We start from the raw sequence: 23,571 nt of genomic DNA, 5'->3' as shown, positions 1-23,571 counted from the left end.
AGATAGATAGATGTATAGATAGATAGATGTATACATGTATAGATAGATAGATAGATAGATAGATAGATAGATAGATAGATAGATAGATAGATAGATAGATGTATACATGTATAGATAGATAGATAGATAGATAGATAGATAGATAGATAGATAGATAGATAGATAGATAGATAGATAGATAGATAGATAGATAGATGTATAGATAGATAGATGTATAGATAGATAGATAGATAGATAGATAGATAGATAGATAGATAGATAGATAGATAGATAGATAGATAGATAGATAGATAGATAGATAGATGTATATATAGATAGATGTATAGATAGATAGATAGATAGATAGATAGATAGATGTATAGATGTATAGGTAGATAGATAGATAGATGTATAGATAGGTAGATAGATAGATAGATGTATAGATGTATAGATAGATAGATAGATGTATAGATAGATAGATGTATAGATAGATAGATAGATAGATGTATAGATAGATAGATGTATAGATAGATAGATAGATAGATAGATGTATAGATAGATAGATAGATAGATAGATAGATAGATAGATAGATAGATAGATAGATAGATAGATAGATAGATAGATAGATAGATAGATAGATAGATAGATGTATAGATAGATAGATAGATAGATAGATAGATAGATAGATAGATAGATAGATAGATAGATAGATAGATAGATAGATAGATGTATAGATAGATAGATGTATAGATAGATAGATGTATAGATAGATAGATGTATAGATAGATAGATAGATAGATGTATAGATAGATAGATAGATAGATGTATAGATAGATAGATGTATAGATAGATAGATAGATAGATAGATAGATAGATAGATAGATAGATAGATAGATAGATAGATAGATAGATATATGTATAGATAGATATATGTATAGATAGATAGATAGATAGATGTATAGATAGATAGATGTATAGATAGATAGATAGATAGATAGATAGATAGATAGATAGATAGATAGATAGATAGATAGATAGATAGATAGATAGATAGATAGATAGATGTATAGATAGATAGATAGATAGATGTATAGATAGATAGATGTATAGATAGATAGATAGATAGATAGATAGATAGATAGATAGATAGATAGATAGATAGATAGATAGATAGATGTATAGATAGATAGATAGATAGATAGATAGATAGATAGATAGATAGATAGATATATAGATAGATAGATGTATAGATAGATAGATGTATAGATAGATAGATGTATAGATGTATAGATAGATAGATAGATAGATAGATAGATAGATAGATAGATAGATAGATAGATAGATAGATAGATAGATAGATAGATAGATAGATAGATAGATAGATAGATGTATAGATAGATAGATGTATAGATAGATAGATGTATAGATAGATAGATGTATAGATAGATAGATAGATAGATAGATAGATAGATAGATAGATGTATAGATAGATAGATAGATGTATAGATAGATAGATGTATAGATAGATAGATAGATGTATAGATAGATAGATGTATAGATAGATAGATAGATGTATAGATAGATAGATAGATGTATAGATAGATAGATAGATAGATAGATGTATAGATAGATAGATGTATAGATAGATAGATGTATAGATAGATAGATAGATAGATAGATAGATAGATAGATAGATAGATAGATAGATAGATAGATAGATAGATAGATGTATAGATAGATAGATAGATAGATAGATAGATAGATAGATGTATAGATAGATAGATAGATAGATAGATAGATAGATAGATGTATAGATAGATAGATGTATAGATAGATAGATAGATAGATAGATAGATAGATAGATAGATAGATAGATAGATAGATAGATAGATGTATAGATAGATAGATGTATAGATAGATAGATAGATAGATAGATAGATAGATAGATAGATAGATAGATAGATAGATAGATAGATAGATAGATAGATGTATAGATAGATAGATGTATAGATAGATAGATGTATAGATAGATAGATAGATAGATAGATAGATAGATAGATAGATAGATAGATAGATAGATAGATAGATAGATAGATAGATAGATAGATAGATAGATAGATAGATAGATAGATAGATGTATAGATAGATAGATAGATAGATAGATAGATGTATAGATAGATAGATAGATAGATAGATAGATAGATAGATAGATAGATAGATAGATATTGTGTGTATAGAGATCCTTTGTTTTTCCTGCTTCATTAGGAGCCCTTCACCACGTTCTTCCTGAATGCCAATGAGAACCAGTTTGACCATCCTGACAGAGCCTTCTCTGGCATCGCACGGGCTTGGAGGAACTGCCAACGGGACACTGCTGATGTCAAGGTTAGTGTGTGTGTGTGTGTGGGGGGTTGTTTGTGTGTGTGTGTGTGTGCTTAAGGGAAAGAGAGGGAGTTTAAATGTGATTGAATTATTGATTAATTGATTGTCATTGTCATTAGTAAAGCATTATGAACCCTCACCTGTGTTACTGTTGTTGATCCTAGAGTTCTACTACCTCCCAGAGATGTTTGTTAACAGTAGTGGTTTTGAGCTGAGTATAATGTGTTGACCAACAGGAGTTGATCCCAGAGTTCTACTACCTCCCAGAGATGTTTGTTAACAGTAGTGGTTTTGAGCTGAGTATAATGTGTTGACCAACAGGAGTTGATCCCAGAGTTCTACTACCTCCCAGAGATGTTTGTTAACAGTAGTGGTTTTGAGCTGAGTATAATGTGTTGACCAACAGGAGTTGATCCCAGAGTTCTACTACCTCCCAGAGATGTTTGTTAACAGTAGTGGTTTTGAGCTGAGTATAATGTGTTGACCAACAGGAGTTGATCCCAGAGTTCTACTACCTCCCAGAGATGTTTGTTAACAGTAGTGGTTTTGAGCTGAGTATAATGTGTTGACCAACAGGAGTTGATCCCAGAGTTCTACTACGTCCCAGAGATGTTTGTTAACAGTAGCGGTTTTGAGCTGAGTATAATGTGTTGACCAACAGGAGTTGATCCCAGAGTTCTACTACCTCCCAGAGATGTTTGTTAACAGTAGTGGTTTTGAGCTGGGACAGAGAGAGGATGGGACTCCTGTGTCTGACATAGAACTGCCAGCCTGGGCCAAGAAACCTGAGGACTTCGTACACATCAACCGCATGGTGAGACACACACACACACACACACACACACACACACACACACACACACACACACAGACACACACAGACAGACAGACAGACACACACACACACACACACACACAGACAGACACACAGACACACACACACACACACGCACAGACACACGCACAGACACACGCACAGACACACACACAGACACACACACAGACACACAGACAGACACACACACAGACACACACACAGACAGACACAGACAGACACACAGACACACACACACACACACACACACACACACAGGCACATGCACATACGTATGTACGCACACAGACACATGCACATACACACAGACACACACACACACACACACACACACACACACACACAGACACACACACACACACACACACACACACACACACACACAGACACACACACACACATGCACATGCACATACGTATGTACGCACACAGACACACACACAGACACACACACAGACACACACACACACAGCATGCACATGCACATTCGTATGTACACACACACACACACAGACACATGCACATACACACAGACACACACACAGACACACACACACAGACACATGCACATAAAGTGCCTTGCGAAAGTATTCGGCCCCCTTGAACTTTGCGACCTTTTGCCACATTTCAGGCTTCAAACATAAAGATATAAAACTGTATTTTTTTGTGAAGAATCAACAACAAGTGGGACACAATCATGAAGTGGAACGACATTTATTTGATATTTCAAACTTTTTTAACAAATCAAAAACTGATAAATTGAGCAGCCCCTTTACTTTCACTGCAGCAAACTCTCTCCAGAAGTTCAGTGAGGATCTCTGAATGATCCAATGTTGACCTAAATGACTAATGATGATAAATACAATCCACCTGTCTGTAATCAAGTCTCCGTATAAATGCACTGGGCTGAAATATAGTCAATCAATGAAGCTTCGGCTAAAATTATTGGTGCGTCAGGTAGTCATTTATCGTTGTCTTCAAATCAGCTCACTTCGGTCTCCCCGCAAAAAAAAACAACGTTGTTTGACTGTGTTGCAAACATCCAGAGGATGAAACCCACCATGACTATATAAACGGTTGTTTAACGCCGAATGCTCCGTAAAAAAATGATAGAGATGGAATTCCCGGCACAAATAGTTTACAAAATGTTTAGATTTAGGCTATAAAAATGGATTTTATCAAAGAAAACGGCACTTCATTTGATCAATGGGATACTCAGGAAGAGAAATAAGAGCAAGATATCAGAATGTAAGTCATCATTTTACCTTCAGATGTGAAAGTCTAAAAACTGTGATGGCGGAAAATGTTTCTGTTCTTGATTGCTCTTCTCAAACAAAAGCATGGGATTTGTTGTCTGTAATAGCTATTTTAAATTGGAAAACGTGGTTTGATTACCAAGATTCTAATCTTTTGAAGGGTGTAAGACACTTGCATTTTCAAGAATGTTTAATGTTACGAAATTGTATTTTTAGTTGCCACTCTGAAATTTCCCCTGATGTTGGTCCCTGTACGGGGACAGCAGCCATAACAGGTTCTAACGTGGGTGCTTGACTGCTGTTGTTAGGACAGAACGCTCAGATCAAGGCGATGGGTGGGGCTGAAGCTTAACAGGGTGTGAACGATGCTGAATGGGGGTAGACAAAAGAAGAGCTCTCCAGTAGGTACCAAAACATTCAAGGACCATTTTCTCAAAAGTGAGGTTAGAAGTTCATCAACTTTCAAGATTTACTTTTTGTTCCTCAACTGTAGTGTATAATATAGGCTGTAATAGCGTCGAGTCTCTACTTTTATCCAAGGTTAAACATTTTAAAAAACATTTTAAATGTTGCTACATCGATCACATTTATCAGGCAAATGGAAGAAAAAAGGGTTGAAATATAATATAAAATAATAATAATATAAAATAATATAAAAAGGGTTGAATATAAATATTTTCCGTCTTGTTTTAATTTCTTAATGAATACACCCCCCAACAACTAGAGCATAACCTTTCTCTTTCCCTCCCTCCTTCCTTCCTTTCCTTCCTCCCCTCTCTCCCATCCCTCCTTCCTTCCCTCTCTCCCTTCCCTCACTCCCTTCCACCTTCCTTCCCTCTCTTCCTTCCTCTCTCCCTCCTCCTTCCTTCCCTCTCTCCCTTCCCTCACTCCCTTCCTCCTTCCTTCCCTCTCTTCCTTCCTCTCTCCCTCCTCTTTCCCTTCCTCCTTCCTTCCCTCTCTTCCTTCCTCCTTCCCCTCTCCCTCCTTCCTTCCTCCTTCCTTCCCTCTCTCCTCCCTCTCTCTCTAGGCGTTGGAGAGTGAGTTTGTGTCATGCCAGCTGCACCAGTGGATAGATCTGATATTTGGTTATAAGCAGCGAGGGCCCGAGGCTGTACGAGCTCTTAACGTCTTCCACTTCCTGTCCTATGAGGGTTCCGTCACCTTGGATACCATCACCGACTCCGCACAGCGGGAGGTAGGTCACCTGGCTGTCGCCACGACTCACCATGACAACCATCACAGGGCAGCGGTGTCGAGAAGTGAAGTACTATGATAACACAACATCATGTATAACAACATGTCAAATGTCAAATAAAAATGTATTGGTCGCGAGATCATTAGAAAGTGTGATCAATAATATTAATAGTATAGAAGAAAGTGTAAAAAAATATATATATATGTATATATATATATATATATTGAAATTTGAATTTGCATTTTGTAATCTTTTTGTAACATAATGAACAGGAATGAAATGTATTCTCTTGCTGAAAGCCACGCCTCTAATAAGCCACACCTCTAATAAGCCACGCCCCCGATAAGACACGCCTCCTGAAAATAAGCTAAGGAATATATTCAAAAAGACCCAGCTGCTAGAACAACCCAGCAGGGCAGTAAAACCCAACTGATGGTTAAATTAACCCATGTTTGGATCATCCAAACAACCCGAAATATTCACAACCCAACTGGCTGGGTCAACATAACCCAGTTCTGTCCAATAGTTAACCAGTGGTTACTGGGTCAACATAACCCAGTTCTGTCCAATAGTTAACCAGTGGTTACTGGGTCAACATAACCCAGCATGTGTTCTGTCCAATAGTTAACCAGTGGTTACTGGGTCAACATAACCCAGCATGTGTTCTGTCCAATAGTTAACCAGTGGTTACTGGGTCAACATAACCCAGCATGTGTTCTGTCCAATAGTTAACCAGTGGTTACTGGGTCAACATAACCCAGCATGTGTTCTGTCCAATAGTTAACCAGTGGTTACTGGGTCAACATAACCCAGCATGTGTTCTGTCCAATAGTTAACCAGTGGTTACTGGGTCAACATAACCCAGCATGTGTTCTGTCCAATAGTTAACCAGTGGTTACTGGGTCAACATAACCCAGCATGTGTTCTGTCCAATAGTTAACCAGTGGTTACTGGGTCAACATAACCCAGCATGTGTTCTGTCCAATAGTTAACCAGTGGTTACTGGGTCAACATAACCCAGCATGTGTTCTGTCCAATAGTTAACCAGTGGTTACTGGGTCAACATAACCCAGCATGTGTTCTGTCCAATAGTTAACCAGTGGTTACTGGGTCAACATAACCCAGCATGTGTTCTGTCCAATAGTTAACCAGTGGTTACTGGGTCAACATAACCCAGCATGTGTTCTGTCCAATAGTTAACCAGTGGTTACTTAATAACCCAGTTCTGTCCAATAGTTAACCAGTGGTTACTGGGTTACTTAATAACCCAGTTCTGTCCAATATTTAACCAGTGGTTACTTAATAACCCAGTTCTGTCCAATATTTAACCAGTGGTTACTGGGTTACTTAATAACCCAGTTCTGTCCAATATTTAACCAGTGGTTACTTAATAACCCAGTTCTGTCCAATAGTTAACCAGTGGTTACTGGGTTACTTAATAACCCAGTTCTGTCCAATATTTGTAGTGGTTACTGGGTTACTTAATAACCCAGTTCTGTCCAATAGTTAACCAGTGGTTACTGGGTTACTTAATAACCCAGTTCTGTCCAATATTTAACCAGTGGTTACTTAATAACCCAGTTCTGTCCAATATTTAACCAGTGGTTACTTAATAACCCAGTTCTGTCCAATATTTAACCAGTGGTTACTTAATAACCCAGTTCTGTCCAATATTTAACCAGTGGTTACTGGGTTACTTAATAACCCAGTTCTGTCCAATATTTAACCAGTGGTTACTTAATAACCCAGTTCTGTCCAATATTTAACCAGTGGTTACTGGGTTACTTAATAACCCAGTTCTGTCCAATATTTAACCAGTGGTTACTTAATAACCCAGTTCTGTCCAATATTTAACCAGTGGTTACTGGGTTACTTAATAACCCAGTTCTGTCCAATATTTAACCAGTGGTTACTTAATAACCCAGTTCTGTCCAATATTTAACCAGTGGTTACTTAATAACCCAGTTATGTCCAATATTTAACCAGTGGTTACTGGGTTACTTAATAACCCAGTTCTGTCCAATATTTAACCAGTGGTTACTTAATAACCCAGTTCTGTCCAATATTTAACCAGTGGTTACTGGGTTACTTAATAACCCAGTTCTGTCCAATATTTAACCAGTGGTTACTTAATAACCCAGTTCTGTCCAATATTTAACCAGTGGTTACTTAATAACCCAGTTCTGTCCAATATTTAACCAGTGGTTACTTAATAACCCAGTTCTGTCCAATAGTTAACCAGTGGTTACTGGGTTACTTAATAACCCAGTTCTGTCCAATAGTTAACCAGTGGTTACTGGGTTACTTAATAACCCAGTTCTGTCCAATATTTAACCAGTGGTTACTGGGTTACTTAATAACCCAGTTCTGTCCAATATTTAACCAGTGGTTACTTAATAACCCAGTTCTGTCCAATATTTAACCAGTGGTTACTTAATAACCCAGTTCTGTCCAATATTTAACCAGTGGTTACTGGGTTACTTAATAACCCAGTTCTGTCCAATATTTAACCAGTGGTTACTTAATAACCCAGTTCTGTCCAATATTTAACCAGTGGTTACTTAATAACCCAGTTCTGTCCAATATTTAACCAGTGGTTACTTAATAACCCAGTTCTGTCCAATAGTTAACCAGTGGTTACTGGGTTACTTAATAACCCAGTTCTGTCCAATAGTTAACCAGTGGTTACTGGGTTTTAATAACCCAGTTCTGTCCAATATTTAACCAGTGGTTACTGGGTTACTTAATAACCCAGTTCTGTCCAATAGTTAACCAGTGGTTACTTAATAACCCAGTTCTGTCCAATATTTAACCAGTGGTTACTGGGTTACTTAATAACCCAGTTCTGTCCAATATTTAACCAGTGGTTACTTAATAACCCAGTTCTGTCCAATAGTTAACCAGTGGTTACTTAATAACCCAGTTCTGTCCAATATTTAACCAGTGGTTACTTAATAACCCAGTTCTGTCCAATAGTTAACCAGTGGTTACTTAATAACCCAGTTCTGTCCAATATTTAACCAGTGGTTACTTAATAACCCAGTTCTGTCCAATAGTTAACCAGTGGTTACTTAATAACCCAGTTCTGTCCAATATTTAACCAGTGGTTACTTAATAACCCAGTTCTGTCCAATAGTTAACCAGTGGTTACTTAATAACCCAGTTCTGTCCAATATTTAACCAGTGGTTACTTAATAACCCAGTTCTGTCCAATAGTTAACCAGTGGTTACTTAATAACCCAGTTCTGTCCAATATTTAACCAGTGGTTACTGGGTTACTTAATAACCCAGTTCTGTCCAATATTTAACCAGTGGTTACTGGGTTACTTAATAACCCAGTTCTGTCCAATAGTTAACCAGTGGTTACTTAATAACCCAGTTCTGTCCAATATTTAACCAGTGGTTACTGGGTTACTTAATAACCCAGTTCTGTCCAATAGTTAACCAGTGGTTACTTAATAACCCAGTTCTGTCCAATATTTAACCAGTGGTTACTGGGTTACTTAATAACCCAGTTCTGTCCAATAGTTAACCAGTGGTTACTTAATAACCCAGTTCTGTCCAATATTTAACCAGTGGTTACTTAATAACCCAGTTCTGTCCAATATTTAACCAGTGGTTACTTAATAACCCAGTTCTGTCCAATAGTTAACCAGTGGTTACTGGGTCAACATAACCCAGTTCTGTCCAATAGTTAACCAGTGGTTACTGGGTCAACATAACCCAGCATGTGTTCTGTCCAATAGTTAACCAGTGGTTACTGGGTCAACATAACCCAGCATGTGTTCTGTCCAATAGTTAACCAGTGGTTACTGGGTCAACATAACCCAGCATGTGTTCTGTCCAATAGTTAACCAGTGGTTACTGGGTCAACATAACCCAGCATGTGTTCTGTCCAATAGTTAACCAGTGGTTACTGGGTCAACATAACCCAGCATGTGTTCTGTCCAATAGTTAACCAGTGGTTACTGGGTCAACATAACCCAGCATGTGTTCTGTCCAATAGTTAACCAGTGGTTACTGGGTCAACATAACCCAGCATGTGTTCTGTCCAATAGTTAACCAGTGGTTACTGGGTCAACATAACCCAGCATGTGTTCTGTCCAATAGTTAACCAGTGGTTACTGGGTCAACATAACCCAGCATGTGTTCTGTCCAATAGTTAACCAGTGGTTACTGGGTCAACATAACCCAGCATGTGTTCTGTCCAATAGTTAACCAGTGGTTACTGGGTCAACATAACCCAGTTCTGTCCAATAGTTAACCAGTGGTTACTGGGTCAACATAACCCAGCATGTGTTCTGTCCAATAGTTAACCAGTGGTTACTTAATAACCCAGTTCTGTCCAATAGTTAACCAGTGGTTACTGGGTTACTTAATAACCCAGTTCTGTCCAATATTTAACCAGTGGTTACTTAATAACCCAGTTCTGTCCAATATTTAACCAGTGGTTACTGGGTTACTTAATAACCCAGTTCTGTCCAATATTTAACCAGTGGTTACTTAATAACCCAGTTCTGTCCAATAGTTAACCAGTGGTTACTGGGTTACTTAATAACCCAGTTCTGTCCAATATTTAACCAGTGGTTACTGGGTTACTTAATAACCCAGTTCTGTCCAATAGTTAACCAGTGGTTACTGGGTTACTTAATAACCCAGTTCTGTCCAATATTTAACCAGTGGTTACTTAATAACCCAGTTCTGTCCAATATTTAACCAGTGGTTACTTAATAACCCAGTTCTGTCCAATATTTAACCAGTGGTTACTTAATAACCCAGTTCTGTCCAATATTTAACCAGTGGTTACTGGGTTACTTAATAACCCAGTTCTGTCCAATATTTAACCAGTGGTTACTTAATAACCCAGTTCTGTCCAATATTTAACCAGTGGTTACTGGGTTACTTAATAACCCAGTTCTGTCCAATATTTAACCAGTGGTTACTTAATAACCCAGTTCTGTCCAATATTTAACCAGTGGTTACTGGGTTACTTAATAACCCAGTTCTGTCCAATATTTAACCAGTGGTTACTTAATAACCCAGTTCTGTCCAATATTTAACCAGTGGTTACTTAATAACCCAGTTATGTCCAATATTTAACCAGTGGTTACTGGGTTACTTTAATAACCCAGTTCTGTCCAATATTTAACCAGTGGTTACTTAATAACCCAGTTCTGTCCAATATTTAACCAGTGGTTACTGGGTTACTTAATAACCCAGTTCTGTCCAATATTTAACCAGTGGTTACTTAATAACCCAGTTCTGTCCAATATTTAACCAGTGGTTACTTAATAACCCAGTTCTGTCCAATATTTAACCAGTGGTTACTTAATAACCCAGTTCTGTCCAATAGTTAACCAGTGGTTACTGGGTTAATAACCCAGTTCTGTCCAATAGTTAACCAGTGGTTACTGGGTTACTTAATAACCCAGTTCTGTCCAATATTTAACCAGTGGTTACTGGGTTACTTAATAACCCAGTTCTGTCCAATATTTAACCAGTGGTTACTTAATAACCCAGTTCTGTCCAATATTTAACCAGTGGTTACTTAATAACCCAGTTCTGTCCAATATTTAACCAGTGGTTACTGGGTTACTTAATAACCCAGTTCTGTCCAATATTTAACCAGTGGTTACTTAATAACCCAGTTCTGTCCAATATTTAACCAGTGGTTACTTAATAACCCAGTTCTGTCCAATATTTAACCAGTGGTTACTTAATAACCCAGTTCTGTCCAATAGTTAACCAGTGGTTACTGGGTTACTTAATAACCCAGTTCTGTCCAATAGTTAACCAGTGGTTACTGGGTTACTTAATAACCCAGTTCTGTCCAATATTTAACCAGTGGTTACTGGGTTACTTAATAACCCAGTTCTGTCCAATAGTTAACCAGTGGTTACTTAATAACCCAGTTCTGTCCAATATTTAACCAGTGGTTACTGGGTTACTTAATAACCCAGTTCTGTCCAATATTTAACCAGTGGTTACTTAATAACCCAGTTCTGTCCAATAGTTAACCAGTGGTTACTTAATAACCCAGTTCTGTCCAATATTTAACCAGTGGTTACTTAATAACCCAGTTCTGTCCAATAGTTAACCAGTGGTTACTTAATAACCCAGTTCTGTCCAATATTTAACCAGTGGTTACTTAATAACCCAGTTCTGTCCAATAGTTAACCAGTGGTTACTTAATAACCCAGTTCTGTCCAATATTTAACCAGTGGTTACTTAATAACCCAGTTCTGTCCAATAGTTAACCAGTGGTTACTTAATAACCCAGTTCTGTCCAATATTTAACCAGTGGTTACTGGGTTACTTAATAACCCAGTTCTGTCCAATAGTTAACCAGTGGTTACTGGGTTACTTAATAACCCAGTTCTGTCCAATAGTTAACCAGTGGTTACTGGGTTACTTAATAACCCAGTTCTGTCCAATAGTTAACCAGTGGTTACTGGGTTACTTAATAACCCAGTTCTGTCCAATAGTTAACCAGTGGTTACTTAATAACCCAGTTCTGTCCAATATTTAACCAGTGGTTACTGGGTTACTTAATAACCCAGTTCTGTCCAATATTTAACCAGTGGTTACTGGGTTACTTAATAACCCAGTTCTGTCCAATAGTTAACCAGTGGTTACTTAATAACCCAGTTCTGTCCAATATTTAACCAGTGGTTACTGGGTTACTTAATAACCCAGTTCTGTCCAATAGTTAACCAGTGGTTACTTAATAACCCAGTTCTGTCCAATATTTAACCAGTGGTTACTGGGTTACTTAATAACCCAGTTCTGTCCAATAGTTAACCAGTGGTTACTTAATAACCCAGTTCTGTCCAATATTTAACCAGTGGTTACTTAATAACCCAGTTCTGTCCAATATTTAACCAGTGGTTACTTAATAACCCAGTTCTGTCCAATAGTTAACCAGTGGTTACTGGGTTACTTAATAACCCAGTTCTGTCCAATATTTAACCAGTGGTTACTTAATAACCCAGTTATGTCCAATAGTTAACCAGTGGTTACTTAATAACCCAGTTCTGTCCAATAGTTAACCAGTGGTTACTTAATAACCCAGTTCTGTCCAATATTTAACCAGTGGTTACTGGGTTACTTAATAACCCAGTTCTGTCCAATAGTTAACCAGTGGTTACTGGGTTACTTAATAACCCAGTTCTGTCCAATAGTTAACCAGTGGTTACTGGGTTACTTAATAACCCAGTTCTGTCCAATAGTTAACCAGTGGTTACTGGGTTACTTAATAACCCAGTTCTGTCCAATATTTAACCAGTGGTTACTGGGTTACTTAATAACCCAGTTCTGTCCAATAGTTAACCAGTGGTTACTTAATAACCCAGTTCTGTCCAATATTTAACCAGTGGTTACTGGGTTACTTAATAACCCAGTTCTGTCCAATATTTAACCAGTGGTTACTTAATAACCCAGTTCTGTCCAATAGTTAACCAGTGGTTACTTAATAACCCAGTTCTGTCCAATATTTAACCAGTGGTTACTTAATAACCCAGTTCTGTCCAATAGTTAACCAGTGGTTACTTAATAACCCAGTTCTGTCCAATATTTAACCAGTGGTTACTTAATAACCCAGTTCTGTCCAATAGTTAACCAGTGGTTACTTAATAACCCAGTTCTGTCCAATATTTAACCAGTGGTTACTTAATAACCCAGTTCTGTCCAATAGTTAACCAGTGGTTACTTAATAACCCAGTTCTGTCCAATATTTAACCAGTGGTTACTTAATAACCCAGTTCTGTCCAATAGTTAACCAGTAGTTACTTAATAACCCAGTTCTGTCCAATATTTAACCAGTGGTTACTGGGTCAACATAATAACCCAGTTCTGTCCAATAGTTAACCAGTGGTTACTGGGTCAACTTAATAACCCAGTTCTGTCCAATAGTTAACCAGTGGTTACTTAATAACCCAGTTCTGTCCAATATTTAACCAGTGGTTACTGGGTTACTTAATAACCCAGTTCTGTCCAATAGTTAACCAGTGGTTACTGGGTAATAACCCAGTTCTGTCCAATATTTAACCAGTGGTTACTGGGTTACATAACCCAGTTCTGTCCAATAGTTAACCAGTGGTTACTTAATAACCCAGTTCTGTCCAATATTTAACCAGTGGTTACTTAATAACCCAGTTCTGTCCAATATTTAACCAGTGGTTACTTAATAACCCAGTTCTGTCCAATAGTTAACCAGTGGTTACTGGGTTACTTAATAACCCAGTTCTGTCCAATATTTAACCAGTGGTTACTTAATAACCCAGTTCTGTCCAATAGTTAACCAGTGGTTACTTAATAACCCAGTTCTGTCCAATAGTTAACCAGTGGTTACTTAATAACCCAGTTCTGTCCAATATTTAACCAGTGGTTACTGGGTTACTTAATAACCCAGTTCTGTCCAATAGTTAACCAGTGGTTACTGGGTTACTTAATAACCCAGTTCTGTCCAATAGTTAACCAGTGGTTACTTAATAACCCAGTTCTGTCCAATAGTTAACCAGTGGTTACTGGGTTACTTAATAACCCAGTTCTGTCCAATAGTTAACCAGTGGTTACTGGGTTACTTAATAACCCAGTTCTGTCCAATATTTAACCAGTGGTTACTGGGTTACTTAATAACCCAGTTCTGTCCAATATTTAACCAGTGGTTACTGGGTTACTTAATAACCCAGTTCTGTCCAATATTTAACCAGTGGTTACTGGGTTACTTAATAACCCAGTTCTGTCCAATATTTAACCAGTGGTTACTGGGTTACTTAATAACCCAGTTCTGTCCAATATTTAACCAGTGGTTACTGGGTTACTTAATAACCAACATTGAGTTGTTTTTTTAACCCGTCCTTTTTTGCAGTTTTATATTGTAATATTCCAGCCGTAGAAATATAATCTGTTTATTTAATTACAGTAACCTAATGTAATATTACTGATGATGCATTTACCTCTATCTCTCTACCCCCTCCTTCTCCCCCCTCTCTCTGCCCCCTAGTTGATGGAGACCCAGATCCAGGCATGTGGTCAGACTCCATCCCAGCTGCTGATCGAGCCCCACCCCCCTCGCTCCTCTGCCATGCACCTGGTGAGAACTCATAGTCCAAATAGTCCAAATAGTGAAGTGAAATGAAAAAAATAACTTGTTTCAAAAAATGTAAAAGGAAAAGTGGTGCGTATGAAGTCCCTAAATAAGAGCTGGTGCAACCAATTACCTTCACATAATTAGTTAACTAAAGTCCACCTGTGTGCAATCTAAGTGTCACATGATCTCAGTATATATACACCTGTTCTGAAAGGCCCCAGAGTCTGCAACACCATTAAGCAAGGGGCACCACCAAGCAAGCGGCACCATGAAGCCCAAGGAGCTCTCCAAACAGTGGAGAAGCACAGATCAGGGTTGAGTCATAAATAAATATCAGAGACTTTGGACCATTAAATCCATTAAAAATAAAGCACGACAACAAACCTGCCAAGAGAGGGCTGCCACGGCGGTTGGAACCAAGAATCTCACATTTGGACTCATCAGACCAAAGGACAGATTTCCACCGGTCTAATGTCCATTGCTCATGTTTCTTGGCCTAAGCAAGTCTCTTCTTATTATTGGTGTCCTTTAGTAGTGGTTTTCTTTGCAGCAATTCGACCATGAAGGCCTGATTCACACAGTCTCCTCTGAACAGTTGATGTTGAGATGTGTCTGTTACTTGAACTCTGTGAAGCATTTATTTGGGCTGCAATTTCTGAGGCTGGTAACTCTAATGAACGTATCCTCTGCAGCAGAGGTAACTGGGTCTTCCTTTCCTGTGGCGGTCCTCATGAGAGCCAGTTTTTGTGACTGCACTTGAAGAAACGTTCAAAGTTCTTGAAATTTTCCGAATCGACTTATTTTCATGTCTTAAAGTAATGATGGACTGTCATTTCTCTTTGCTTATTTGAGCTGTTCTTGCCATAATATGGACTTGGTATTTTACCAAATAGGGCTATCTTCTGTATACCAACCCAATCTTGTCACAACACAACTGATTGGCTCAAACTCATTAAGAAGAAAATAAATTCCAGAAATTAACTTTTAACAAGGCACACCTGTTAATTGAAATGCATACCAGGTGACTACCTCATGAAGCTGGTTGAGAGAATGCCAAGAGTGTGCAAAGCTGTCATCAAGGCAAAGGGTGGCTACTTTGATTTGTTTAAAACTTGTTTCGTTACTACATGACTCCATATATGTTATTTCATAGTTTTGATGTCTTCACTATTATTCTACAATGTAGAAAATAGTAAAAAAATAAACAAGAAAAACCCTTGAATGAGTAGATGTGTCCAAACTTTGACTGGTACTGTATATATTCCGTGAATAATATATACGGTATATATTTCCTTTATTTATTTATTTATTTGCAGCCTCTTAGACGGACCCCCACGGGCCTGGGGTCAGTTAATCACAAACCCAACTGGCTGGGTCAGAAAACACACTAAAACAGCGGTGTCTGGTCCTGTCTATGAAAAAACTGCTGTTTTTTTATCCTTTGTTGAAAAATATTTCAAAATGTTTTACTATGATGTGCCATAATGAATACAACCCAGGTTACATAGGCTACTGGAGTATTTCTACTGTCCTCTACCCTCCCAGGACCCTGTCTGCTCTGGGGCTGCCCCAGGTCCTCGTGCCCCGGAGAGAGAGACCCAACTCCACCCCTGTTCCTAATACCTGCCCAACCAACCAATATTTGCCCTTCCAACCAACCACCCAATACAAACCAATACCTGCCTAACCAGCCAATATTTGCCCTTCTAACTAACCACCCAATACCAACCAATACCTGCCAAACATACAACCATCCATCCAACCAACATCTGCCCTTCCAACCAACATCTGCCCTTCCAACCAATATCTGCCCTTCCAACCAACCAATATCCGCCCTTCCAACCAATATCTGCCCTTCCAACCAACCAACATCTGCCCTTCCAACCAATATCTACCCTTCCAACCAACCAACATCTGCCCTTCCAACCAACCAACATCTGCCCTTCCAACCAACCAACATCTGCCCTTCCAACCAACCAACATCTGCCCTTCCAACCAATATCTGCCCTTCCAACCAACCAACATCTGCCCTTCCAACCAATATCTGCCCTTCCAACCAATATCTGCCCTTCCAACCAATATCTGCCCTTCCAACCAACCAATATCTGCCATTCCAACCAATAACAACCCGACCAATCAATACCAACCAAAACATGCCCATCCATCAAACCAATCAATGAACCAACCAATCAATACCTGCCCAACCAACCAATCGATACCTGCCCAACCATCCAATATCTGCCCTTCCAACCAATACCTGTCCATCCAACCAACCATTACCTGCCTATTCCAATCAAACAATACCAACCAACCAACCATCCAACCAACCATTACCTGCCTATGTCAACCAACCAACCAACCAACCAATACCAACCAACCAACCAACCAACCAATACCAACCAACCAACCAACCAGCCAATACCAACCAATAACTCTCCATCCATCCAATCAACCAACCAACCAATAACAACCATTACCTGCCTATTCCAACCAACCAACACCTGCACAACCAATCAAAACTATCCAATCAATACCAACCATTAAGTTTGCAGAATTCCATAAAATGTCCCTACAGTTCCTTTTATTTTTCAAAAATCCTCAGAACTCCTGGTTGGATTATTCCTAGAATAAGCAGGAAAACCAGGATTTGTGGCCAACCAGAGATTGTTGGGAAAGTTATTTTAGAACCTACCAACCCTCCTTTCTTCTGGGTCTGAAGTCACCCCCTGTTCCTCAGTGTGTGTTCCTGCTTCTATCCTGTTCTCCCTCACTAATATACCTCTTCCCATCCCACTTCTCATTCCTCTTTCCATCACTTTCTCCCATACCTCTACCCCATCTTTTTCTCCTCCTCCCTCTCTCCTAATCCCTCTCACCTCCTCCCTCTCTCCCCCTCCCTCTCCTAAACCCTCTCTCCTATTCCCTCTCACCTCCTCCCTCTCTCCTAATCCCGCTCTCCTAATCCCTTTCTCCTCCTCCCTCTCTCTTCCTCCCCTCCCTCTCTCCTAAACCCTCTCACCCTCCCCCTCTCCTCCTTCTCTCCTCCCTCTCTCCTAAACCCTCTCTCCTATTCCCTCTCACCTCCTCCCTTTCTCCCCCTCCCTCTCTCCTAAACCCTCTCTCCTAATCCCTCTCTCCTAATCCCTTTCTCCTCCTCCCTCTCTCTTCCTCCCTCTCTCCCCTCCCTCTCTTCTTCTTCTCTCCTCCTCCCTCTCTCCTAAACCCTCTCTCCTAAACCCTCTCTCCTAATCCCTCTCACTTCCTCCCTCTCTCCTATTCCCTCTCAACTCCTCCCTCTCTCCTAATCCCTCTCTCCTCTTCCCTCTCTCTTCCTCCTCCCTCTCTCCTCCTCCCTCTCCTCCTTCTCTCCTCCTCCCTCTCTCCTCATCCATCTCCCTCCTCCCCTCTCTCCTCCCCTCCCATCCATCTCCCCTCCTCCCTCTCCCTCCTCCCTCTCTCCTTCCTCTTTCCTCCTCCCTCTCCCCTCCTTCCCTCATAATCACTCCTCTCATCCCCTCTCCTCCCTCTCTCCTAATCCCTCTCTTCCTCCCTCTCCTCCTTCTGTCCTCCTCCCTCTCCTCCTTCTGTCTTCCTCCCTCTCTCCTCATCCATCTCCTCCTCCTTCCTCTCCCTTCCCTCTCTCTCCTCCTCCCTCTCCTCCTCCCTCTCCTCCTCCCTCTCCCCTCCTTCCCTAATCCCTCTCTCATCATCTCTCCTCATCCACTCTCCTTCTCCATCTCCCCACCTCCCTCTCTCCTAATCCCTCTCTTCCTCCATCTCATCCTCCCTCTCTCCTCATCCATCTCCCCTCCTTCCTCTTCCTTCCTCTCCCCTCATCCCTCTCTCCTAATTCCTCTCTCCTCCCTCTCTCCTCTTCCCTCTCTCCTCTTCCCTCGCTCCTCTTCCCTTGCTCCTCTTCCCTCGCTCTTCTTCCCTCTCTCCTCCTCCCTCTACCCTCATCTCCTCTCCCTTCTCCCCTCCCTCTGCTGTCCCCTCTTCCCTCTCTTTCTTTCTCTCTTCCCCCTCTCTCCCTCTCTCTTCTATCTCATCAGTGTTTTCTTCCCCAGAGTCCTCTGATGTTTAAGGACCAGATGCAGCAGGATGTGATCATGGTGCTGAAGTTCCCCTCCAACTCTCCTGTGACCCACGTAGCAGCCAACACCCTGCCCCACCTCTCTGTCCCTGCTGCTGTCACCGTCACCTGCAGCAGACTGTTCGCTGTCAACCGTTGGCACAACACCGTCGGTGAGTAGTGGGGTGTGTGTGTGTGTGTGTGTGTGTGTGTGTGTGTGTGTGTGTGTGTGTGTGTGTGTGTGTGTGTGTGTGTGTGTGAGAGTGGTGTAGGTGTAACCATGCATTGTGTGTTCTCAGGTCTCCGTGGGGCTCCAGGTTACTCCCTAGAACAGGCTCATCACCTGCCCATTGAGATGGACCTCTCATAGGTCAGAACACATCATCTGCCTTGGTCATGTGATACCCTGGTGGTCACACCTTTTGCCCAAATTAGAGTCCATAGGTTGTTAGGTATCAGACCATTATAGTTTCTATTAGCATTGTTATTTTTGTGTGTGTGTGTGTGTAGCCAACAACTCAGGTGTGAGTAAGCGTCAGATCACAGACCTGGTGGACCAGAGCATCCAGATCAACACACACTGCTTCGTGGTTACCGCCGACAACCGCTACATCCTGGTCTGTGGCTTCTGGGACAAGAGCTTCAGAGTCTACTCTACCGAGACAGGTACCTGTGACAGTACTACTATAGTATTACTATAATATATACTATACTATATACTATACTATACTGGGACAAGAGCTTCAGAGTCTACTCTACCGAGACAGGTACCTGTGACAGTACTACTATAGTATTACTATACTATATACTATACTATATACTATACTATACTGGGACAAGAGCTTCAGAGTCTACTCTACCGAGACAGGTACCTGTGACAGTACTACTATACTACTACTATACTATATACTATCTATACTGGGACAAGAGCTTCAGAGTCTACTCTACCGAGACAGGTACCTGTGACAGTACTACTATAGTATTACTATACTATATACTATACTATATACTATACTATACTGGGACAAGAGCTTCAGAGTCTACTCTACCGAGACAGGTACCTGTGACAGTACTACTATACTACTACTATACGACTATACTATATACTAAACTATATACTATACTATATACTATCTAAACTGGGACAAGAGCTTCAGAGTCTACTCTACCGAGACAGGTACCTGTGACAGTACTACTATACTACTACTATACGACTATACTATATACTAAACTATATACTATACTATATACTATACTATATACTATCTATACTGGGACAAGAGCTTCAGAGTCTACTCTACCGAGACAGGTACCTGTGACAGTACTACTATACTACTACTATACGACTATACTATATACTAAACTATATACTATACTATATACTATCTAAACTGGGACAAGAGCTTCAGAGTCTACTCTACCGAGACAGGTACCTGTGACAGTACTACTATACTACTACTATACAACTATACTATATACTAAACTATATACTATACTATATACTATCTAAACTGGGACAAAAGCTTCAGAGTCTACTCTACCGAGACAGGTACCTGTGACAGTACTACTATACTACTACTATACTATATACTAAACTATATACTATACTATATACTATCTAAACTGGGACAAGAGCTTCAGAGTCTACTCTACTGAGACAGGTACCTGTGACAGTACTACCATACTACTACTATACGACTATACTATATACTAAACTATATACTATACTATATACTATACTATATACTATCTATACTGGGACAAGAGCTTCAGAGTCTACTCTACTGAGACAGGTACCTGTGACAGTACTACTATACTACTACTATACGACTATACTATATACTATACTATATACTATACTATATACTATACTATATACTATCTATACTGGGACAAGAGCTTCAGAGTCTACTCTACCGAGACAGGTACCTGTGACAGTACTACTATACTACTACTATACGACTATACTATATACTAAACTATATACTAAACTATATACTATACTATATACTATACTATACTGGGACAAGAGCTTCAGAGTCTACTCTACCGAGACAGGTACCTGTGACAGTACTACTATACTACTACTATACGACTATACTATATACTAAACTATATACTATACTATATACTATACTATACTGGGACAAGAGCTTCAGAGTCTACTCTACCGAGACAGGTACCTGCCACAGTACTACTATAGTATTACCATACTACTATACATACTAAACTATATACTATACTACTATAAACTATATACTATCTATACTGGGACAAAAGCTTCAGAGTCTACTCTACCGAGACAGGTACCTGCCACAGTACTACTATAGTATTACTATACCATACTACTATACTATACTATATACTATCTATACTGGGACAACAGCTTCAGAGTCTACCCCACTGGGATAGGTACCTGTCACAGTACTACTATAGTATTACTATACCATACTACTATACTATACTATATACTATCTATACTGGGACAAGAGCTTCAGAGTCTACCCCACTGGGATAGGTACCTGTCACAGTACTACTATAGTATTACTATACCATACTACTATACTATACTATATACTATCTATACTGGGACAAGAGCTTCAGAGTCTACCCCACTGGGACAGGTACCTGCCACAGTACTACTATAGTATTACTATACTATACTACTATACTATATACTATCTATACTGGGACAAGAGCTTCAGAGTCTACCCCACTGGGACAAGTACCTGCCACAGTACTACTACTATACTATACTATATACTATCTATACTGGGACAACAGCTTCAGAGGCTACCCCACTGGGACAGGTACCTGCCACAGTACTACTACTATACTATATACTATACTATATACTATCTATACTGGGACAACAGCTTCAGAGTCTACCCCACTGGGACAGGTACCTGCCACAGTACTACTACTATACTATATACTATACTATATACTATCTATACTGGGACAACAGCTTCAGAGTCTACTCTACCGAGACAGGTATTATTAAACAGCACTACTACTTCACTATTCATTTCTTTCAACAACCCTGAGGTGATGCAGACGAGATATAATACTACTACTTTACTACTACAATACCTCTACATTATTCCTCAATGCGTCTACATTATTCCTCAATACCTCTACATTATTCCTCAATAGGTCTACATTATTCCTCAATACCTCTACATTATTCCTCAATAGTTCTACATTATTCCTCAATGCGTCTACATTATTCCTCAATAGGTCGACATTATTCCTCGATCTGTCTACATTATTCCTCAATGAGTCTACATTATTCCTCGATCTCTCTACATTATTCCTCAATACCACTACATTATTCCTTCATAGGTCTACATTATACCTCAATGTGTCTACATTATTCCTCAATAGGTCGACATTATTCCTCAATGCGTCTACATTATTCCTCAATGCGTCTACATTATTCCTCAATACGTCCACATCTCTACCTCCTCCCTGTAGGTAAGTTGACCCAGATAGTGTTTGGCCACTGGGACGTGGTGACGTGCCTGGCCCGGTCAGAGAGCTACATCGGAGGAGACTGCTACATCGTGTCGGGGTCCAGAGACGCTACCCTGCTGCTGTGGTACTGGAGCGGACGCCATCACATCATTGGAGACAACCCCAACAACAGTAAGTCCGTGTGTGTGGAGGGGTGTGTTTGTGGGGTACATAGCAATATGCTTAATCTAAGAGGTGAAAGGGACTACATTTCCTGTCCTTTTTACAATATTATCAGCACATTAATCTCTTGCCTCGTACAATGATCCCCAATGATCCCCAACGGTCCCCACCGACTCCCAACGGTCCCCAACGAGCCCCAACGTTCCCCAACGAGCCCCAACGGTCCCCAATGATCCCCAACGGACCCCTCGACTCCCAACGGTCCCCAACAATCCCCACCGACTCCCAACGGACCCCACCGACTCCCAACGGTCCCCACCGACTCCCAACGGTCCCCAACGACTCCCAACGATCCCCAACGATCCCCAACGGTCATTTTGATCTCCATGAGCAGATACTTTCCCCATTTTTAATCTGCTCTTCGTGTGTCACATTTTATTTAAAGTGTATTCAGTCTCAAGACACTTTAACAGAGAACAATTTAATGAATAAATACGTTTCCTAGGTGACTACCCTGCTCCGAGAGCCGTGCTGACGGGTCATGACCATGAGGTGGTTTGTGTCTCTGTCTGCGCTGAGCTGGGACTGGTCATTAGCGGGGCCAAAGGTCAGTGTGTGTGTGTGTGTGTGTGTGTGTGTGTGTGTGTGTGTGTGTGTGTGTGTGTGTGTGTGTGTTTCTAAATCTCCATCCCTTCTCCCCCCGCCCCCCTTCCTCCAGAGGGTCCATGTCTGGTCCATACTATAACAGGGGATCTGCTGCGGGCCCTGGAGGGCCCAGAGTTGTGCCTGAGGCCCCGCCTCATCTCTGTGTCCAGCGAGGGCCACTGTATCATCTGTTATGAGAGAGGACGCTTCTGTAACTTCAGCATCAACGGGAAACTGCTGGCTCAGATGGAGCTCAACGACTCAACACGGGTACGACCACGGATACAGTGTATATATCAAATCAAGGCAAATTGTATGGGTCACTTACACATGGTTAGCAGACGTTATTGGTCACATGGTTAGCAGATGTTAATGGTCACATGGTTAGCAGACGTTATTGGTCACATGGTTAGCAGACGTTATTGGTCACATGGTTAGCAGATGTTATTGGTCACATGGTTAGCAGACGTTATTGG

General features: G+C 40.2%; 1 protein-coding gene across 1 annotated transcript in view; it reads left to right on the top strand.

The window, feature by feature from the left end:
• Positions 1-23,526, top strand: part of LOC115125796 (neurobeachin-like) — a gene marked incomplete at its 5' end in the record, with an annotated part of 97,424 nt that extends 73,898 nt beyond the window's left edge. The window contains 10 exons of the mRNA XM_065016637.1: positions 2,246-2,365; positions 3,024-3,176; positions 5,481-5,648; positions 14,653-14,742; positions 18,792-18,984; positions 19,111-19,171; positions 19,311-19,477; positions 22,289-22,459; positions 22,956-23,057; positions 23,169-23,526. Coding sequence (XP_064872709.1) covers positions 2,246-2,365; positions 3,024-3,176; positions 5,481-5,648; positions 14,653-14,742; positions 18,792-18,984; positions 19,111-19,171; positions 19,311-19,477; positions 22,289-22,459; positions 22,956-23,057; positions 23,169-23,458 — 1,515 coding nt within the window. The remainder of the gene's footprint in view (positions 1-2,245; positions 2,366-3,023; positions 3,177-5,480; positions 5,649-14,652; positions 14,743-18,791; positions 18,985-19,110; positions 19,172-19,310; positions 19,478-22,288; positions 22,460-22,955; positions 23,058-23,168) is intronic.
• Between the last annotated feature and the right edge of the window lie 45 nt (positions 23,527-23,571).

The sequence above is a fragment of the Oncorhynchus nerka genome, unplaced genomic scaffold, assembly GCF_034236695.1.
Source record: "Oncorhynchus nerka isolate Pitt River unplaced genomic scaffold, Oner_Uvic_2.0 unplaced_scaffold_938, whole genome shotgun sequence".
NCBI classification, from domain to species: Eukaryota; Metazoa; Chordata; class Actinopteri; order Salmoniformes; family Salmonidae; genus Oncorhynchus; species Oncorhynchus nerka.
The sequence above is the reverse complement of the archived record's forward strand: the minus strand, read 5'-3'. Positions and strand labels throughout refer to the sequence as shown.